Source organism: Rhineura floridana, chromosome 1, assembly GCF_030035675.1.
Source record: "Rhineura floridana isolate rRhiFlo1 chromosome 1, rRhiFlo1.hap2, whole genome shotgun sequence".
Lineage (NCBI taxonomy): Eukaryota > Metazoa > Chordata > Lepidosauria > Squamata > Rhineuridae > Rhineura > Rhineura floridana.
Genome location: NC_084480.1, coordinates 314,109,339 through 314,127,594, shown reverse-complemented (window position 1 = coordinate 314,127,594; position 18,256 = coordinate 314,109,339). Strand labels below are relative to the sequence as shown.

Below are 18,256 nucleotides of genomic sequence, written 5' to 3'. Positions count from 1 at the left end.
TTCGCGACTATGCAGCTGCGCAGTAGGCTCCAATCAAGCCCACTCACACACTCTACCTAGGTTCCGCTCCCTTCTGCCTCTGGGCGGGCGTGTTGAGGAAGAGGCCGAGAGGAGGCGGAGCTATTACGTCGCGCAGGCTGTGTGAGTGAGCCAGAGCCCCCACCCCCGGTCGCGGCGGGGAGGGGGCGGCTGTGACCAGCCAGAGGGGGAGGGGGCAGCTTTTACCTCACAAACTTACACCTCAGTTATTATTTTTAACCTCAGTCATGGGGAGGAACCGCCCCTCTCTTTTTCCTTGTGTGTTTCCTATATTGTCCCCTCCCATCTCGTTTCTGCGGCCGTTATTATTGTTAATAAATTATTGTTATTTTGTTCGTTCTCTACTGGGGCTTGAGTTCTCTCTCCTTCCCTTGTTTAGCAGGGGAGGTGAAGGGGTTTCCTGTCACTCGTTTGAGGGACCCCAAAGTGGGCCAGTGCGGAAAAGGGGATTTTTGAGCTGGTACAGCTTTTCTCTATCCCAGAGTGACTAGTCGAAATTCCCTCTCGGCTATCACGGCTACCGATGAGCCTAGTTTGTTTGTTTGTTTGTTTATTCATTCATTCAATTTGTATCCCGCCCTTCCTCCCAGCAGTTTGTGCCCTCTGGTCTCCCCCCTCCGCCCCCTACTCGATGAGGCAAAAACGCACACTGGACACGCTCAGAAGCACCCTCATCCTCATTAAAGCCTCATAGTTATAGGGCTTAGCCTCAAGTTTTGCCCTATTTCTCATCCCTAGTTCTGCGAGGCTCCATGTTCAATTTATAAATATTATTTATTTATTGCATTTATACTCCTTTCTTTTCATGCTAGAAACCCAAGGTGCCTTACATATGGTTCCCAGACAGTCTCCCATCCAGTCAGTGACCACACTTGATGCTGATTAGCTTCAGGAGGGAGCTAGCCTTATGTGCCTTTAGACCATAGCCTGGAATAATAAGGATACAGTTGTCTATGGCTATTAGCCATGAAGGCTATGTGATGCCTCCATGTTCCTTTGAATGCCAGGTGCTGGAAAGCACAAGGAGGGAAAGAGTTGTTGGGCTCAGGTCCTGCCTGTGGGCTTCCTTTTGGGGCATCTGGTTGGCCACTGTGAGAACAGGATGCTGGACTAGATGTGCCATTGGCTTGATCTGTCAGGGCACTTCTTATGTTCTTAGTGTTAGGCAGTGGTATATATCCACCAAAAAGCCAGATGTTTTGAGTTGTTAATGCAGCCTGATCCACTATGTCTTTACTCCTAAGTAAGTTCTATATTCAGTGGGGCTTATTCTGAAGACTATATCCTCCTGTTGATGTGGTTATTTTATTTATTTATTTATTTATTTATTTATTAGATTTATTAGTCGCCCATCCGGCTGGTTGTCCAGCCACTCTGGGTGATGTACAGAATAAAAACATATAATTATATAGAACATTAAAAATCTCAACAATAATAAAACCTAACCCACCCCAAAAGCCTGTCCGAAGAGCCAGGTCTTCAACGCCCGGCGGAAGCTCATCACAGAGGTGGCATGGCAGAGATCATTTGGGAGGGAGTTCCACAGAGTGAGGGCCACAATGGAAAAAGCCCTCTCCCTAGGCCTCACCAGTCTAGCTGTTTTAACTGGTGAGATGGAGAGACGGTCTTTTGAGGCTGATCTTGTTGAGCAGCATCGCTGATGATTCTGGAGGCGCTCTTTCAGATAGACTGGACTGAAACCGTGTAGGGTTTTAAAGGTCAAAACCAGCATCTTGAATTGGGCCCGGAAAATAACTGGTAACCAGTGTAACTCCTTTAAAACTGGAGTAATGCGATCTCACCGGTGGCTGCCTTTGATCAGGCGAGCCGCCGCATTTTGTACCAGTTGCAGCTTCCGAACCGTTTTCAAGGGTAACCCCACGTAGAGCGCATTACAGTAGTCTAGGCGAAAGGAGACCAGGGCATGTACCACTAGTGGGAGCAGATAGTTATGCAGTTTTATCTGTTTGCGGGTGAAATTCTGAGAGGCATAGGTTTCCAGTCTGTAGATTTCCAATTTTGTGCCAAATAGGGAGAAGTTTCTGCAAGGAAAAAAAAGTACAAGTGTGGCATGGGGTTCCCATAGCCATGTTGCCTTTTCTCCTGGGGATGACTGCTATCTTCTTTTAGCCTGTGACTTCTTTGGTTTCTCAGGTTAGTGTTAGTTCGATGTGGGCAATGTGTATCTTGTGGGGAGTAAATCCCCTGAAATACTGTTTGGTGTATGGAAATTGCCCTCCCTATCTACACCATAAATACATGTATATATTCTGCAATGAGGTGAAATGCAACATTGTACTTAACAATTTTTCTCTTGTTTATAAACTGCTCACAGAACAATCTTAATCATAGAAAGCTGGCATAAATTAATCTTAATCATAGAAAACTGGCATAAATTACTAGAGCGTAAATTACCCATATTCCAAACTCCATTCAGGAGGATTGGGACTTTCACCACCTTTTTTGCTGGCTTTTCTGCAGGATTGCTAGGTCACATTGACTGAGCTGAAAGGGGTTTGGAATAGCTGTGTCACCTTGCCCTGTCCTGCCCCTGCTACACCCCTGGAACACTCCTTTTTGGGGACTTACGCTGGCATAAATTATACTGATTCATATTCTCCTGACTGAGCTGAGGCGAGGAATTTAGGCTGGCTGAACTGGCAAAGCTCAAGATCTGCCAAATCCAAACTTTCTCATCACAGTGGACCTTGGGTTTTGACCGCACTGTAAATCACAAAACTTTAAGCAGTGCGCACAATTTATAAAAGGATGTGCCCATCCTGAGCTTCCACTCAGATAGATAGCTTTGTATGCTAGAAGTAAATAAACCTTGTAAGTTTCTCACCTTTACCAGTGGTCTTAACAGATTGATTTGTTGCAACTGCTGTATAACTCTACTGACTTCCAGGGTAAGGCAGTCCTTCACATTCAGAAGAAGAAAACCCAGCTTGGGGATGCTATTTTGTGCATCAGCCCCATGTCAAGACTAACATGTAATTCTACCCAAAATGCAGCACTAAACGCCCATCATCCTGGTTTCCTCCCACCTTTCCTTCTAGAAACTGAGAAATAGACCAGGTGATTTCCTACCTGAGGAGTTTTAGCAGTTAATAGAATAGCTTTCCAGTTTGAAGAATATGCCTATATTCCAGTCTTAAGCAATCATATATCTGACATACCTGCTGAAAATAGAGTAATGCCCTTGTACAAAACAGCATGATGTTATAGCTTTTAGCAAGGTAAACCCTTGTTCTAACATTTATCTAGGAACACAGTTAATTTTAAGCGCAAACAAATGTACAAGTTCACACAGACAAGCCATTGTAACTAACTTTTTCAGACATATCAATGGAGAACACTGCTTGCTTTCTTCCGGCACCACAGAACCCCACCTATGGCCAAATTAATGTTCCAGGGCATGGTCTGAGGGCAGATGATGCAGCCACCTTGTGGAAGCAAAGCAGGGCCTGGATGGGTGATTGGCTGAGAACCCTTGAGTTCTGTGATAGCATAAAAGTGAAATATACATGTAAAAAAATAAATAAGTTTACCTGAGGAGATACGCCTGGCGCCTACGGTACTTTCTTTTAGGCGCCAGGTTAAGACCTGGTTATACTCCCAGGCATTTTAACGTTCATGTTTTATATTCAATGTTTTTTTACTCTACCTTGTTGTGACCTTGTATGTTTTATTGTAACTTTGTATTTTAACTCTGCTGTTCACCGCCCAGAGAGCTATTCGCTATGGGCGGTCTATAAATAAAATAAAATAAATAAATAAAACAAGTTAAAATTGACAAACACCCCACAAATATAAATAAAATTATCAATAAATGCAATAACTATAACTTCTAAAAACTAATGTATATTACTAAATCATATGTCTAGGTAGTCTTCCTAAAACTATAGTTTTCATCAGGTGCAATAAAGCAAATATTTATTTTATTTATATTTATAATGTGAAATATAGTTGAATAGCACAATTTTGAAAATAAGTTGTATATTAGAAACCACTCTGAAATGTTTCTGCAAGAACTTTTGCCTTCAAATTAACAACAACAACAACTTGTGTTAACTTCATAGGTGCTGAGTACACTGTTGTCTTACTATAGTACTAACGACCAAAAAGGGAGGTAGGCAAGGGATGATAGATAAGTGCATCACTATACAAAAGAAGTAAATGCTGACCTCTAAAGCAAAACATCTCTCTATTTCTTTCCATAGTATTTTTCATATTTATTGCAAACAACCTGGTCCTGTGCATGTGCACTCAAATGTAATGCCCACTGTATTCAGTTGGACTTACAGAAACTTCATACGTTGTGTTCCATTAGATCTACTACTAGTGTAATTCCAACTGTTTTTGTTATTTACTTGTCCTTGTTCATATGACTGTGGGTGGAGCTTTTTCTCCATAGCAATAAGATTGATGTCAAACAGCCTGATCCTATGTATACCTCATAGAAATCAGTGGGTTTAGGCATGCTTAATTACTATTTTTTTAAAAACTCCTATGCAAAGTCTTAATTTCTTCAGTAACTTTGTGTTAGCTTTCTCTTAATAAAGGGGTAGAGTTTGACTTCTGTCTTTCTACATACCTAGAACATTTTGTGTCTTTCCTCATCCAAACACTGTATACAAGCAGAGAAGCATATTGAAGGAAGGGCTTAGCACACTATGATGTCTTCTTTAGGATCTGACTAGAAAATGTTAGTTAGCTTGTGTAATAAAACTGAAGGTGTCAATGAATTTGCAGATCAGAGCAAATATCTAATTTAGGCATAGCTTCTAAAATTATGTTTACTCCCTTAGTGATATAATAGCAATTCATATTTTTCGTTTTAGTGTACAAGTGATGCAAAATGAGTGTCCCTGACTATATGCAATGTGCAGAAGACCATCAAACTCTACTAGTTGTGGTCCAGCCAGTTGGGATTGTTCCTGAAGAGAGCTTTTTTAAGATCTACAAGCAGATCTCAACAGTGAGTCAGATCAATGTACGTGACTCTCAGCGGGTGGTTTATATCCGCTATAGACATCATTACCCCCCGGAGAACAACGATTGGGGGGATTTTCAGACGCACCGCAAAGTTGTGGGACTCATAACCATCACAGACTGTTCCTCTGCAAAAGACTGGCCTCAAACCTTTGAAAAATTCCACCTTCAGAAGGAAATATATGGCTCGACACTTTATGATTCACGGCTGTTTGTCTTTGGGCTTCAAGGAGAAATTGCAGAGCAACCTCGTACAGATGTGGCATTTTATCCCAGTTATGATGAATGTGAAAATGTAGAAAAGAGAATAGAAGACTTCATTGAATCTCTCTTCATTGTATTAGAATCTAAACGTCTTGATAGAGCCACAGATAAATCTGGAGATAAGATCCCACTTCTCTGTGTTCCTTTTGAAAAGAAGGATTTTGTAGGCCTGGATACAGACAGTAGGTAAGTACCTTCATTTATGTTCATTTTTATGTTCACCGCCCAGAGAGCTATCGCTAGTCGGGCGGTATATAAATTTAATAAATAATAATAATAAAAATAATAAAATAATAATAATAATTTACTAAAATATACATCTTCTGAAATTTATGCCTCATGTCTGGCCAACTAGACCTACTAGTTCAGTGTTATAGCTGGGAAAATATGTTTCCTCTTCTTCAAAGCTGCATGATTGTAATTTTGAAAACAATTATTAACGGTGCTACAGGGAGCATTCTCAATAAACTTGTATCTGTGTAGAGCTGTGATGACCTGGAAAAAAACTGAGAAAGTTTGAAAGTCCTGTCTCCCCATGGGATTTTTTTTTAAAAAAAATGTAGTATGAGGTTTTTATGTCAGATGATCTACACCAGCCTTGTCTAACCTTTGGGCCACAGATGTTGCTGGACTGCAACTCCCATCAGCCCCAGCCAGCATGGCCAATGGTCAGGAATTATGGGAACTGTAGTCCAGCAACATCTGTGGCCCAAAGGTTGGACAAGGCTGATCTACACATTTAAGGATGATAATTTCTTATGGTTATATACAAGACTGCTGCAGATTATCATCCTTTACCATTGACATATACTGTCGACACATTTCTGCACTTAGAGGATGCTGTCATCTTCGTGAGAGGAGATGCAAGACATTTGTTTTCTTGTGAATTGCTACCCTCTTTGGGTGATCTTTGATCTAGTCTGAAGGTACTAGAAGCATGTCTCATACATCTGCTATCCTAATCTGGTCCCTCACTTGTGGTTGAGATTTTCACCTTTCCCCTCAAACGATTGACAGACACCCTGCTACAGGACCAACAGTTCAATTCTGTGCATGAGTACACCAAATAAATTCCACTCTGTGTAATGGAGCCCATTTCCAAATAAGTTTACACAAAATTGCAGCCTCAGGTATTTAAACTATTGCAGTTGCAATCCTATGTGCACTCACCTGGGAGTAAACTCCATTACTTTTTTAGTAAACATGCACAGGGTTGTTAAATCTTGACTGAGGCTGTAATCCAGTATACACTTACCTGAAAGTAAGTTCCACTGAACTCGCTGGAGCTTACTTCTCAATAAACATGTATTGGATTGCAGCCTTAATTGTACAAGATTCATTTTATGTTGTTAAAACACTACAGTAAGTTTAGATTTGATAAGCAATTAAGTATTGGATATATTTTAGTTCTCCTCCAAATTTTTCACACACACCCCAAACATTCAAAGGGGGGGGGAGTTTTTCCCATGGCTTCAAAAATTTCAAATCAATTTAATCTCTAATCTAATCATTTATATGGATTACAAGGTTGGTCAAATACTACAAACATGTCTGTAATGTTGTAACACTCCTAGCTTTCTATTTTAGTCTATATACCTTTTTATTAAAACCTCCAGATTAGATTACTGCAGTGCACTCTACATGGGGCTGCCTTTGAAGACGGTTTGGAAATTGCAGCTTGTGCAAAATGCAGTGGCCAGATTGGTAACAGAGACCAGACGGTCCGAACATATAAAACTGATTCTGGCCCGCTTGCATTGGCTGCCTGTATGTTTCCGAGCTCAATTCAAGGTGCTGGTTTTGACCTATACAGCCTTACACGGCTTGGGACCACAATACCTGATGGAACGCCTCTCCTGATACGAACCCACCCATACACTACGGTCAAGATCAAAGGCCCTCCTCTGGGTGCCTACTCCAAGGGAAGCTTGGAGGATGGCAACAAGGGAGAGGACCTTCTCAGTGGTGGCCCCCAAATTATGGAATGATCTGCCTGATGAGGTGTGCCTGGCACCAACACTGTTATCTTTTCGGTGCCAGGTCAAGGCTTTCCTCTTCTCCCAGGCATTTTAGCATGTGTTTTAAATTGTTTTTATATTGTGTTTTTGATTGCTGTAAACCGCCCAGAGAGCTTTGGCTATGGGGCGGTATACAAGTGCAACAAATAATAAATAAATAAATAAATAAATAAATTTGGATAAAAAATATTCCTACACTTCATTTTATTGTAGTATCTGACCAGCTTTTTTGTCTCTTGCTTCTGATTGTATGTGTGTTAGAATCTTTACATGTTGCAAATACTCTTTATTCACCCCTCGCTGGATCGTCACCTTGTAGTGGTGAGTGGGCTTGCGTGTTCCAGTGAACCCTGTGAGTGATGCCGTCGGGAGTCATGTACTCCCAGCAGGGTCACCCATGGCGGTAAGGTCAAGGGAGGGGAACCAGACAAAGAATGATCGAAGAAAGTCCTCAATGGCAAAACAGGTGCAGGATAACAATGTGTACGTTACAACAGCTGTGAAGGCGGATGAAGGCTGCAGCTGATAAAAGACTTCCAATCGTTGTGGTATCCCATGCCATTGGATCAAAGCCTTTTTCTGTCAAGATTGTGTGTTGATCGTCGTGCGCCGATCTCCCCACATAAAACAAATTCATGCACAAGCGTCTTCCAAGCACCTTACCTTGGAAGACAATCTTACTTGGCCACGAGTGATCGCCAGTAAAAACTAAAAGTAACTTTATTCAGTTTTGTCATTCTTTGCCTTGTATATTAACACAGACAGTATTGTGACTTACGACTCTGGCTTTTAAACTGATTTAAGAAGTTTTAAAATAAAATTCATCAGAAATTGAGAGAGAGCAAAGATTGGTGAAGGAAGGAGGTTGAGGTGGATTACACTGATAAAATAGATCCTCAGTGGTGGTAAGGCTAATTTTTGCTGATGGTCTTCCCCCTGCCTTTTTATCTGACTCTGTCTAGGCATATATTTCAGTTTAAAAATATTTTCCTGCCTGTTCACCTGTCTGTAATCCATACTTGCCACCAGCTTGTGATGATTTACATCAGCAAGAAAAAAGTGAGCCAACTTATTTAAAACTTTATTTAAAAGAGACTTTGTATTTATATTTTACACTTAGAAAAATAAACAAACATAGGTTTTTTAATTCTAAAAAAATCATAGAATTTTATCTTCCCTTCTTGCCATAGGCCAGGGATGGCTAACCTATTTTTGGCAAAGGGCTCCATCACCCAAGATTGGGGGGGGGGGGCATTAAGTGCCCCCGCTGCCTTCTTCGTCATGGTAGGCATATGTGCACAGCGCACTGATACAGCAGTGGGTGGGCTATTTAAGGCCATGCTGCCTGCATGGGGGTGTTTCCTGGGAGGGTGGAACTCCTGCTCCATGATCTGCTGTAATATTGGTCACTGGACCTCATGACCCAATGCTGGCACAGATTGCTCCACCCACCCAACCTCAGCAAGGGCCCCTCGGGCACCCTTCTGGGTCGCAGGGGCCCTTGAGCAGTGCCCAACCTGGTTATCTGCTGGTGCTGGGCCTGAGCTTATATTCAGTTTTTGGATTATAGAATACTAGAGTTGGAAGGGGGCTAAAAAGGCCATTGAGTCCAACCCCCTGCTCAATTAATGTTAAACTAAGACAGCTCAGATAGTTACCCTATTAAAACCCTAGGCCAAATTGCCTTTTTATACTCTCCACCCTTATTAAGCCACACCAGCACTATAACTGAGGATTCTGCTGGAAGCCTTTTTCCAACCCTTTACTAACCTATTGAAGCACAGGTTTCTCTTGTCATACTGCCCTGGAATCTTCCCTCTGGTACTTCTACCAGTCTCTGAAGACCAATATTCCACGCTGCTTCTCAGTTCAGTGCTGCAGACAGGTTCTCCCCTTGTCTCCAGTTTAAGCCAATTTATTCAGCTTTGACCAGCAAGTCTTTGGCCACCGAGCCACTCCACCTGCCTCTCAGGTCTTCCTTCTTCTTCCACAATCCTCATCCTCTGCTGTCATTTTCTTCTGGCTGACTCCATGAGCACCAACAATGCTAACTACCACTCTTCTCTGCTGACCAGCACCTGACATTTTTCTATCCTTCTGGCCCCTCTAGTCCAGCCCAGCCAATCACATTATCTAACTGAAAATTATAAACCTGCACCCACCAATTGCAGTAAACATACCCTCTATGCTTCTTGTACATCCTGATCATTCTACCTCATGGCTGTCAGCTAAGGCCCCACATGACAGTTAAACTAAGTTTCACTGGACTAGATAGAAAACTTCCCACAGTAAATACATTACAATGTGCATTACAATACATATTTCAAACACATTGCACAATACCCATTAAAACTTAATTAATATAAACAGGATTTCTTCACAGTTACTTATATTAAGACCATTGTTTTCTTGTATGATTATTTTTATGTAATATCTTGCCTGCTTTGAAATATGTATGTGCGTTTGGTTTACCATTCTTGGGCAAGGTGATTGAGCGAGTGGTGGCTAAACAGTTACAGACACACTTGGAGGAAGCAGATTATTTAGATCCTTTCCAATTGGGCTTCAGGACTGGACATGGAACTGAAACAGCCTTGGTCGCTCTGATGGATGATACGAGGAGGGCGTTGGATAGGGGTGAATATACATTCCTCGTCCTCCTGGATCTCTCAGCGGCTTTCGATACTGTTGACCACGGTATCCTTTTAAATCGCCTGGAGGGATTGGGAATAAGAGGCACTGTTTTACAGTGGTTCCGTTCCTACCTCTCCGGCAGATATCAACGGGTGGCATTGGGGGATGAGGTTTCAGACCCTTGGCCTCTTAATTGTGGTGTGCCACAGGGTTCTATCCTCTCCCACATGCTATTCAACATCTATATGAAACCGCTGGGAGCCATCATCAGGAGTTTTGGGCTGCAGTGTCACCAATATGCGGATGACACGCAGCTCTATCTCTCATTTAAATCTTCACCAGAGTTGGCTGTGGATACCTTGTCCAATTGCCTGGAGTCCGTAAGTGGATGGATGGGAGAGAACAGGCTGAAGCTTAACCCCGACAAGACCGAGGTATTGCTAGTGGGGGACAAGAGAAGGTTGGGAAATTTTGACTTGGTACTTAATGGGGTGAGATTACCCCTAAAGGACCAGGTCCGCAGCCTAGGGGTCATTTTGGACTCCCAGCTGTCTATGGAGGCTCAGGTTGCGGCAGTGAGCCGGGCAGCTTGGTACCAATTACATCTAGTACAGAGGCTGCGACCCTACCTTCCTATTCATCTGCTCCCACGAGTGATACATGCCCTGGTCTCCTCTCGACTAGACTACTGTAATGCGCTCTACGTGGGGTTACCCTTGAAGACGGTCCGGAAACTGCAGCTGGTACAGAATGTGGCGGCACACTTGATAAAGCAGAGCTGTCGCCGGGATCATGTCACCCCAGTGTTGATAGAGCTACACTGGTTGCCAGTTGTGTACCGGGCCCAATTCAAGGTGTTGGTACTAACCTTTAAAGCCCTATATGGTTTCGACCCAGTTTATCTGAAGGAACGCCTCCAGCATCACCAAATATGCCGCCAAACAAGATCAGCCTCACAAGACCTTCTCTCGGTCCCACCGGTGAAAACAGCTAGGCTGGTGCGGACCAGAGAGAGGGCGTTTTCGATTGTGGCCCCCACCCTCTGGAACTTGCTTCCGTTTGACCTCCGACATGCCTCCTCCCTGATGGCTTTTCGCCGAGCCTTAAAGACCTGGTTATTCAGGCAGGCCTATGGGATCTCTGGGGCGGGTTAGGTTTTTATACTGTATTAACTGAAGGATGGTTTTAGGTGAATTGATGTTAATATTGTAATTGGTGACTGTATATGTTTTATATTGTATTTTATATTGTTGTACGTCGCCCAGAGTGTCTGTTAATTCAGACAGATGGGCGACTAACAAATAAAATTTATTATTATTATTTGTTACAGTGTTTTGAATTGCCATCGCTCTTCTGGGAAATCTCAGTGGGAAGTAATTTTGATAATCGAAGTAAAAGTGTAGTTTGAGTTACCCTGATTCATGTGATTTCAAACTCCAGGAAGTAACTAGCATTTCACATTATCCCAAATCGTTCACTCTTTGAATATTGCCTAGGGGAGAGGTAGCCAATGTTGTACCCTTCGTATGTTGTTGGACTACAACTCTCAGCATCCCTGGCCGCTGGCCATGCTGATTGTGGCTGGTAGGAGCTGGAATCCAGCAACATCTGGAAGGCACCACATAGGCTGCCCCCTGGCCTATGTCACACCTAGCAGACATAGGTGTATATACCAGTCTCTGAAAAGCATGGACTTAGAAGGAAAAAGTAGGGGCAGGGAGATGGGGAAAGCTGCTGTGTTTTAGCTCAGTATGTGAAAACTGTATGCCAGTGATCATGCAGTGACTGAGTAAGGTACTACATGTTGCAGAAGTAGATTAGTTAACTGATCAAGTATGCAGGAGCAATGAATGTATAGTTCTAGGAAATATGTAAATGTGTAAGGTTTATGGGGTTTTTTTACTGAAATGTTAATAATAATATTGTAATAATATTGTAGATAAACATATTTATGTGATGTAATAAGAAAAATACAAAAATTATACAGTGTCTGGGCATCTACAAAGAAATCTTATTTTTTCTTCTAATTTCAGGACTTCCCAATAAATGTGATCACTGACATATTTGATTCTCCAGCACTCCTTAAATTTGTTTGCTGAGGTTGTATAAAAGTTAAGAAAAAAATACATTTTTATTGCTGTTATTATAAGTGTGTGTTCCTTAAAAGTTAGATCCCCCCCCCTCTAGATGTTAGTACTTCATTTTTAGGCCATGGCAGGCAGGTGCTTGAAATTATTTCTATATGTGATGTAGGAAATGCCCTTTAGTAGATTGAATGCACTTGAACATTTAATGCATACCAGTGAGCATGTGATTTACATGAACTGTAGTGTGTTGTGGATGAAGTTCTTAGCAGATATGAAGCTATCTCATTTATTCTGCACTACAGGTAGATATGATTGTGGTTTTAGTAATGTGTATTGTAGCTGTGCTTTATTGGCCCTGGATTATCCACTTTTTTCTTTGTATGGGTATATTCTAGGGCAGTGGTTCCCAAACTTTTTCCCCCCATGGACCACTTGAAAATTGCTGAGAATTGTGGTGGAACACTCAATGATCTTTCTGCCTTTTGTAGCAGTTGTATTATGATGTGCCAGGTGCTGTATGATTTTTAGTTGCATGTTTATTGCTTCTTTTATTTCTTATATTTTATTATATGTTGTGGACCACGGACCACTGGTGATCCAAGGATCACAGTTTGGGAACCCCTCTTCTATGGCAAAACCCTTAATGGAGCTGACATAGCTGCTGGGCAGGCTGCCTTTCAAGAGTATGAAAGATAGGATGCTTGCTTGCTGTTTGTGGAGGCTAAGGATGCAATCTTAGCTACATTTACCTGGGAGTAGGGTCCATTGAATTTAATAGGACTTACTTCTGAATGTGCCTGGTTAGGACTGGGTTGTAACATGACTTTTTTGGGGGGTAGAGTACTGGAACCAGTGCTGCTTAAGTCTTGGGGTAGAGAGTCAATTAAATTGGAGCTGAGTCTGTGATATAAAAATGCAAAGATAAAACCAGTTAGTTAAAGCCATTTGCAATACTATCTGTTCTGTATACCTCTTTTGATCTAGGAACATTCCCTACCATTGGGTAGCTGCCTGATTCTGGCTCACCACATTTCTATGCAGTTATTTCTTTCCCAGTCATTGTCATTCTTTGCCCATTTGCAGTCTGTGATAAAAAATAGCAAGGGAGCCTGGACAAAAGTCTACAAGTAATGGATTTTATCAAAATAAGTCATGCTCAGAGTAGACCCACTAAAATCTAAGGACAGCAACTTAGTCATGTCCTTTGATTTCAGTGGGTCTACTCTACTCTACTCTGCATATGACTTAGTTGGATATAGCCCTATATTAATTTGTGAAGCACATGTGTACTTAGTTGACATGTCCTAGCTCAGCACTCATCCCTCGCTCCCATTCCAGACTTGTATTTCATATTGGTGGTGTCAGAAATCATCTACTGAAAATATTGCCCAGAATCCAAAGAATAATGAAACTAGTTCTGTGAACTCTTAGTGACTTTAGACTCTTTATGCATGCACGTGCGTTTCAAAAACAGATTATGGTATAGCTGGAGGGGGGCAGCTATTCATAGTCTAAATTCCACTGGTCTGCTGTGGCTGCAAACTCCTGTGTGTCAGCCTAAGCAGCTTTTTGGATCCCACCTGTTACTCATGGTGCTGAAGTACTACTTAGCCAGGTAATTCATGTTGGCAGATAGCAACATCTGTAGTTTACTGATATTGCAAATTTATTTTTGTAATAGAATGGTTGGGAATGGTTTGCACTGTATAAGTGAGTGTGATGGACAGGGCTGTGGAGTCGGAGTCGGGAGCAATTTTGGGTGGAGTCGGAGTCGGGAGCAATTTTGGGTGGAGTCGGAGTTGGAGTCAGTAGAAATGTACCGACTCTGACTTCCAAATAAATTTTGATTGACAAGAAGCAATTTTGGGTGGAGTCAGAGTTGGAGTCGGACAGTGGAAAAATAGAGGAGTCGGAGTCGAAGGTTTGGCGTACCGACTCCACAGCCCTGGTGATGGATCTTTATCTGGAACTGCTAGTTCCTCCATGGTGCTTCTAATCTAAATGACCAGCTAATACTTTATTACTCTTAGGCTGCAATCCTATACACACTGAGAGTAAGTCCCATTGAACACATCTGAACTTGTGAATAGACATCCTTAGGATTTCACTGTTAATAACTTACATGTGATAAAGCACAGTAGAGGTTTCTAACTAATTTACACATCCAGTATTGGGTAGGTCACTATAAGTGGAGAGAGTTAGTTTGTATCTAATGTATAAAATGTTTCTTACACTTGGTGGCAGTCATTAATATGGTGGGCTTAAGTTCTCTGTAGGTGATAGTTTTGTGTTTTTATACAAAGAAAATCAGGTTATACGATAGCTCATTCTAGAAGGTGTGTGCTGACAAATCTTTTTTAAAAAAACTGTAGGCAGGTTTGGAGCTGTTGAACACACTCAACTCCTACAGAACAAAATTTAACACAAACTCAATTACAATGTAAAATTGTTGAGTTGTAACTAACATTTTTAGTCATCACTACTTAGTGTTTTGATGAAATGGTACACTGATTCAAATACAATCATGTGCACAACATTTTGTTAAGGCATCACCCATCTGTAAACATGCTGATAGTTAATTAACAGTTACTTTGCTCTTCTAATCTGTAATTCTAATGTTGTGATTTCTAAATATCTTTTACTAAGCAAACTGTGCTTTCCTTCACTACTTCTGTGTATACATGGCTGTTTTTCTTTTCCCAATTATTGTGTGTGTTTCTAATTTTTGTTTTGTTCCTTCTTTGTTTCTTTCCCACCCTTTCACGTACTGCCCTGTGAGTGTGTTTTTGGGTCTCAAAAGGTAGGCTTTTGATCACATTGCATTTTTAAAAATAGCAAGTTTTTGTGTGCTGCCTTCTTACTTTGCCTCCATTTTGCATAATATGTCATTGCTTTTGTGTCTTCATTTAACACAGCAGTTGATTTTTTGTCACCTGGACTCCTTTTGGAGTTTATCTTTTGGCATTTTGGCAAACACCTTTGAAAGTGATGTTATTTTTTAAGTTGCCTTCATGAGCTGGGGTGGGGAAGAGTTAATAGTACTGTTCAAACAATGGGTGGTATTCAGTTCTAGTCCTACTCAGAGTAGACCATTGAAGTTCATAGACGTAACTAAGGTTCACTAATTTCAGTGAGTTTGCTCCTAGTAGTTGATTTACAACCCAATGATTTCCTTTGGTGGGTCATGACATTCAGAGCCCAGTGGCTTTGTGTGTTTTTTGGGATCCCCCCCCCTTAAATCAATACAGTTATTATAACGCTCTTGCTGGTTCTTTTTCAAGACTGAAGAAGTTGTCAGCCATGGAACTTGTTACCAGCTTTCAAAAGCCTGAATTATATTGAAGCTGTAGCAAAGCTTGCTCCTTAACTTGAATTTTTTGGCGGAAATATTTCTTGTAACGTTTAACATGAAAATCTTTATTCATTTTGCATGATATTCTTTTGCTTGTGAAATTTATAATGACTAGCCTTCTAGTTTAGGAGTGACATACGTGTGTGTGTGCACGCACACACACACACACACACCCCCTTGATTACCATAAATAATCTCTAAAAGTATAGTGAAAGTAATTTGGTGTATTTTAATTGGTGTGTGTGTGTGGGAAACAATCATGGAGAAATGCATTCATAATTTTTCTTATGTACAGTGCATGTTACAAAATGCAGCATCTGTGCAGTCTGTTTCAGATGTGAACCTGGGCTTGCACGCTTGCTCATCCCTTCATATGCTCTTGACTTTTTCTTTGTGACAGTGTAGTTTTCCATTTACATCCAAAGTGGGCAAACTAATCTTTGCAACAAAAACATAGCTGCCTTGAAAACCAGAATTAGAAACCATGATCAAAATGTGGTTTCTAGTTCTGGTTAGCTCACAGGAAAGTGTGGTTTACCATGAAAGCAGAAGTTCAGGGGAGGAATTGTGCAAGCATAAGGCTCATTCACATAATAGCAAACCATGGTTTTAGACTAGGTCAAAAATAACTGTAAATTGTTCCTATCATTCTCATCGTTTTATATTCCCTGCTTTTGGCTGTGGTTCTGCTTTTGTCTTGAATTCTGCCTGAACAAGTGTTCTTGTGCATGGTTTTCTACACCTAAGTATCAGTAACATCTTTCTCACCCTTTAGAATAATGATTTCTACCACCTCTACCAAGCTCCTGCTTGCCTTCATCCTTTTAGAAGCTGTAGGCAGCAGTTATGAAAATATAGGTGCCGTCACTGAACAGGCTTGGGCTGCCAGCTGAACTCCCCTTCCCACCCACCCCCATTTATTGGCTATCCAGAAAATATAGTTTTGTTGCTGCTGTTGTATTTCTTTTGGTAGTATTTCTTTTTTTACTCTGCAAATTATTTTCTTCAAAATACTTAAAAAATCTTTTTTTAAAAAAATACATAGGCTCCTTTACCCTTCAGTCCCACTGAGCTCTGGTTGTAGGAGAGAGGTATTCATAACAACACATTGGATTGTACCCAACATTAGTCCAACTCAGAGTAGATCCATTGAAATTAATGAGCATGACTAATTTAGGTCCATTCATTGTGTCTGCTCAGAGCTGGGTCTGCTCAGAGCTAGATACAATCCACAGTTGCTTCATGCTACCATGGTTTTAAAGTTATTTGTTTAAAGCATTTTTACTCTTCAGTCAGGAAGGCCAGAGCTGCTTACATAAAATCAATAGTAAACAAGATAGTCCCTGCATGGCACAAAAGGGAAAGGAAGGGGTAGGGTGGTGGTAAAGAAACTTAGGCACCAGTTCTTAAAGTTACAAAGTTTTTATAACTACTAGCTTGAATAGAAAGACTTCAGGAAGAGGAGAAGCCAACTGGATTTGAGGCCCTTGTGAAGCGGATAAGCAGTCTGGCTCTCCCTCCACTGTAACGTGATGGAATTTTGAGAAGGTCCCTAGTGTGTTTAATTTGTTCAGGAATTTAATGAAAGTTGTCATTCTAATTAAATTTTGGCCAGTAGGATACCTCATTTGATTGCAACAAAACACCTGTATTTTCTTATATTCTCAGTTTTCAACTATCCACTCAGTAGGTTGGTGGATGCAAAACTCACTCACTGAGTATACCAAGATTATAAGAATCGGAGATTTTTCAAAAAGCTTTCCTCCTTTTTCATTTTTGGTTGGTAAATTAGGTATAATGGTTTTAAGTTTATTTTCCACTGCTTGAAGTCACTACTGTGGGGGTGCCTCCAAAGACCTCCCCTCTGTCCTCTTTGTTTAGGTGCACTCCAGACTTATCTCACACAATACAACCATTAAACAATATAAACCGATCAACCTCCAACATATCACACCTCATTGCTGCCCTGGGCTCCTACTGGGAGGAAGGGTGGGATAATAATAATAATAATAATAATAATAATAAATAGCTATCCCTGAATACATGCAGAATATGGACCACTGGTAACTTTACACATCAACTGAATAAACCAGGCAACCACTATCTTCAATAACAAACTCAGCTCACACTCTTCTACTTTCAGTCGCCCTTCATTCAGGGTGTCTGTTTATCGTCACCACCTTCATAAGCTGTCCTTTATTCAGAGAACATACAGAGACACCCTCATACGTATAACCCATACATCACATCCTGAAGGAATGACTCAAAGAGATGATCCACCCAAGTTTTGATATTGCCCGACTGCACCCATGGTGAGAGTTTTTATAGCATTATAGGAAGAGGTGGTATCAGTGTCCCAGAGTTTAGTGCCACCTCCTCCACCCCTTCGGTTGCTAGGTGGAATAAATGAGTAAAAAGTGTGCTGATAAGGTTTAGTAGGATGCAGGGAGGAAGTAGTTCCTTTCCTCTGCTCCTATTCCTCTTCCCACCAGCAATCTTAGTCCAGCATCCATTTATTTGCAAAGGTGGAACTTCCAGAGTTGTCTGTGAATTTGACTCAACCAGTAATAATTGTTTCTAGTAGCCAGTGAGGCTGGTTTTTTTTGCCTCCAGCTCTATGCAGTTAAAAAAAAAAATTAAACTGTTGACAGCAAATTGATTTTACTGCAGCAGTGTGGTGTGTGTGATATAACTCCCATATATCCCCTCTAATCCATTAAGAAGATACTGCATCCTGGGGCAAAATGCCTAGGACCATTTTGAAGAGGTATTACCTGCCTTTCTGTTGAGTCACCCACTTTCAAACAAGAACAGTTTCAGCCATACATGCCTGCCAGTCCAGACTTGGGTTTATTGTTGATTGTTCT

General features: G+C 41.2%; 1 protein-coding gene across 3 annotated transcripts in view; it reads left to right on the top strand.

Annotated features, from left to right (window-relative positions):
- Nucleotides 1-18,256, top strand: part of TRAPPC9 (trafficking protein particle complex subunit 9) — a 505,665-nt gene continuing 487,409 nt past the window's right edge. For 2 of the 3 annotated variants that reach the window (XM_061607026.1, XM_061607028.1), the window contains exons 1-2: nt 1-141; nt 4,884-5,484. In XM_061607026.1, the coding sequence (XP_061463010.1) occupies nt 4,901-5,484 (584 nt within the window). In that variant the 5' untranslated portion in view covers nt 1-141; nt 4,884-4,900. Of the gene's footprint in view, nt 142-2,071; nt 2,194-4,883; nt 5,485-18,256 lie in introns of all 3 variants that reach the window. The other variant, XM_061607027.1, reaches the window with a different exon arrangement.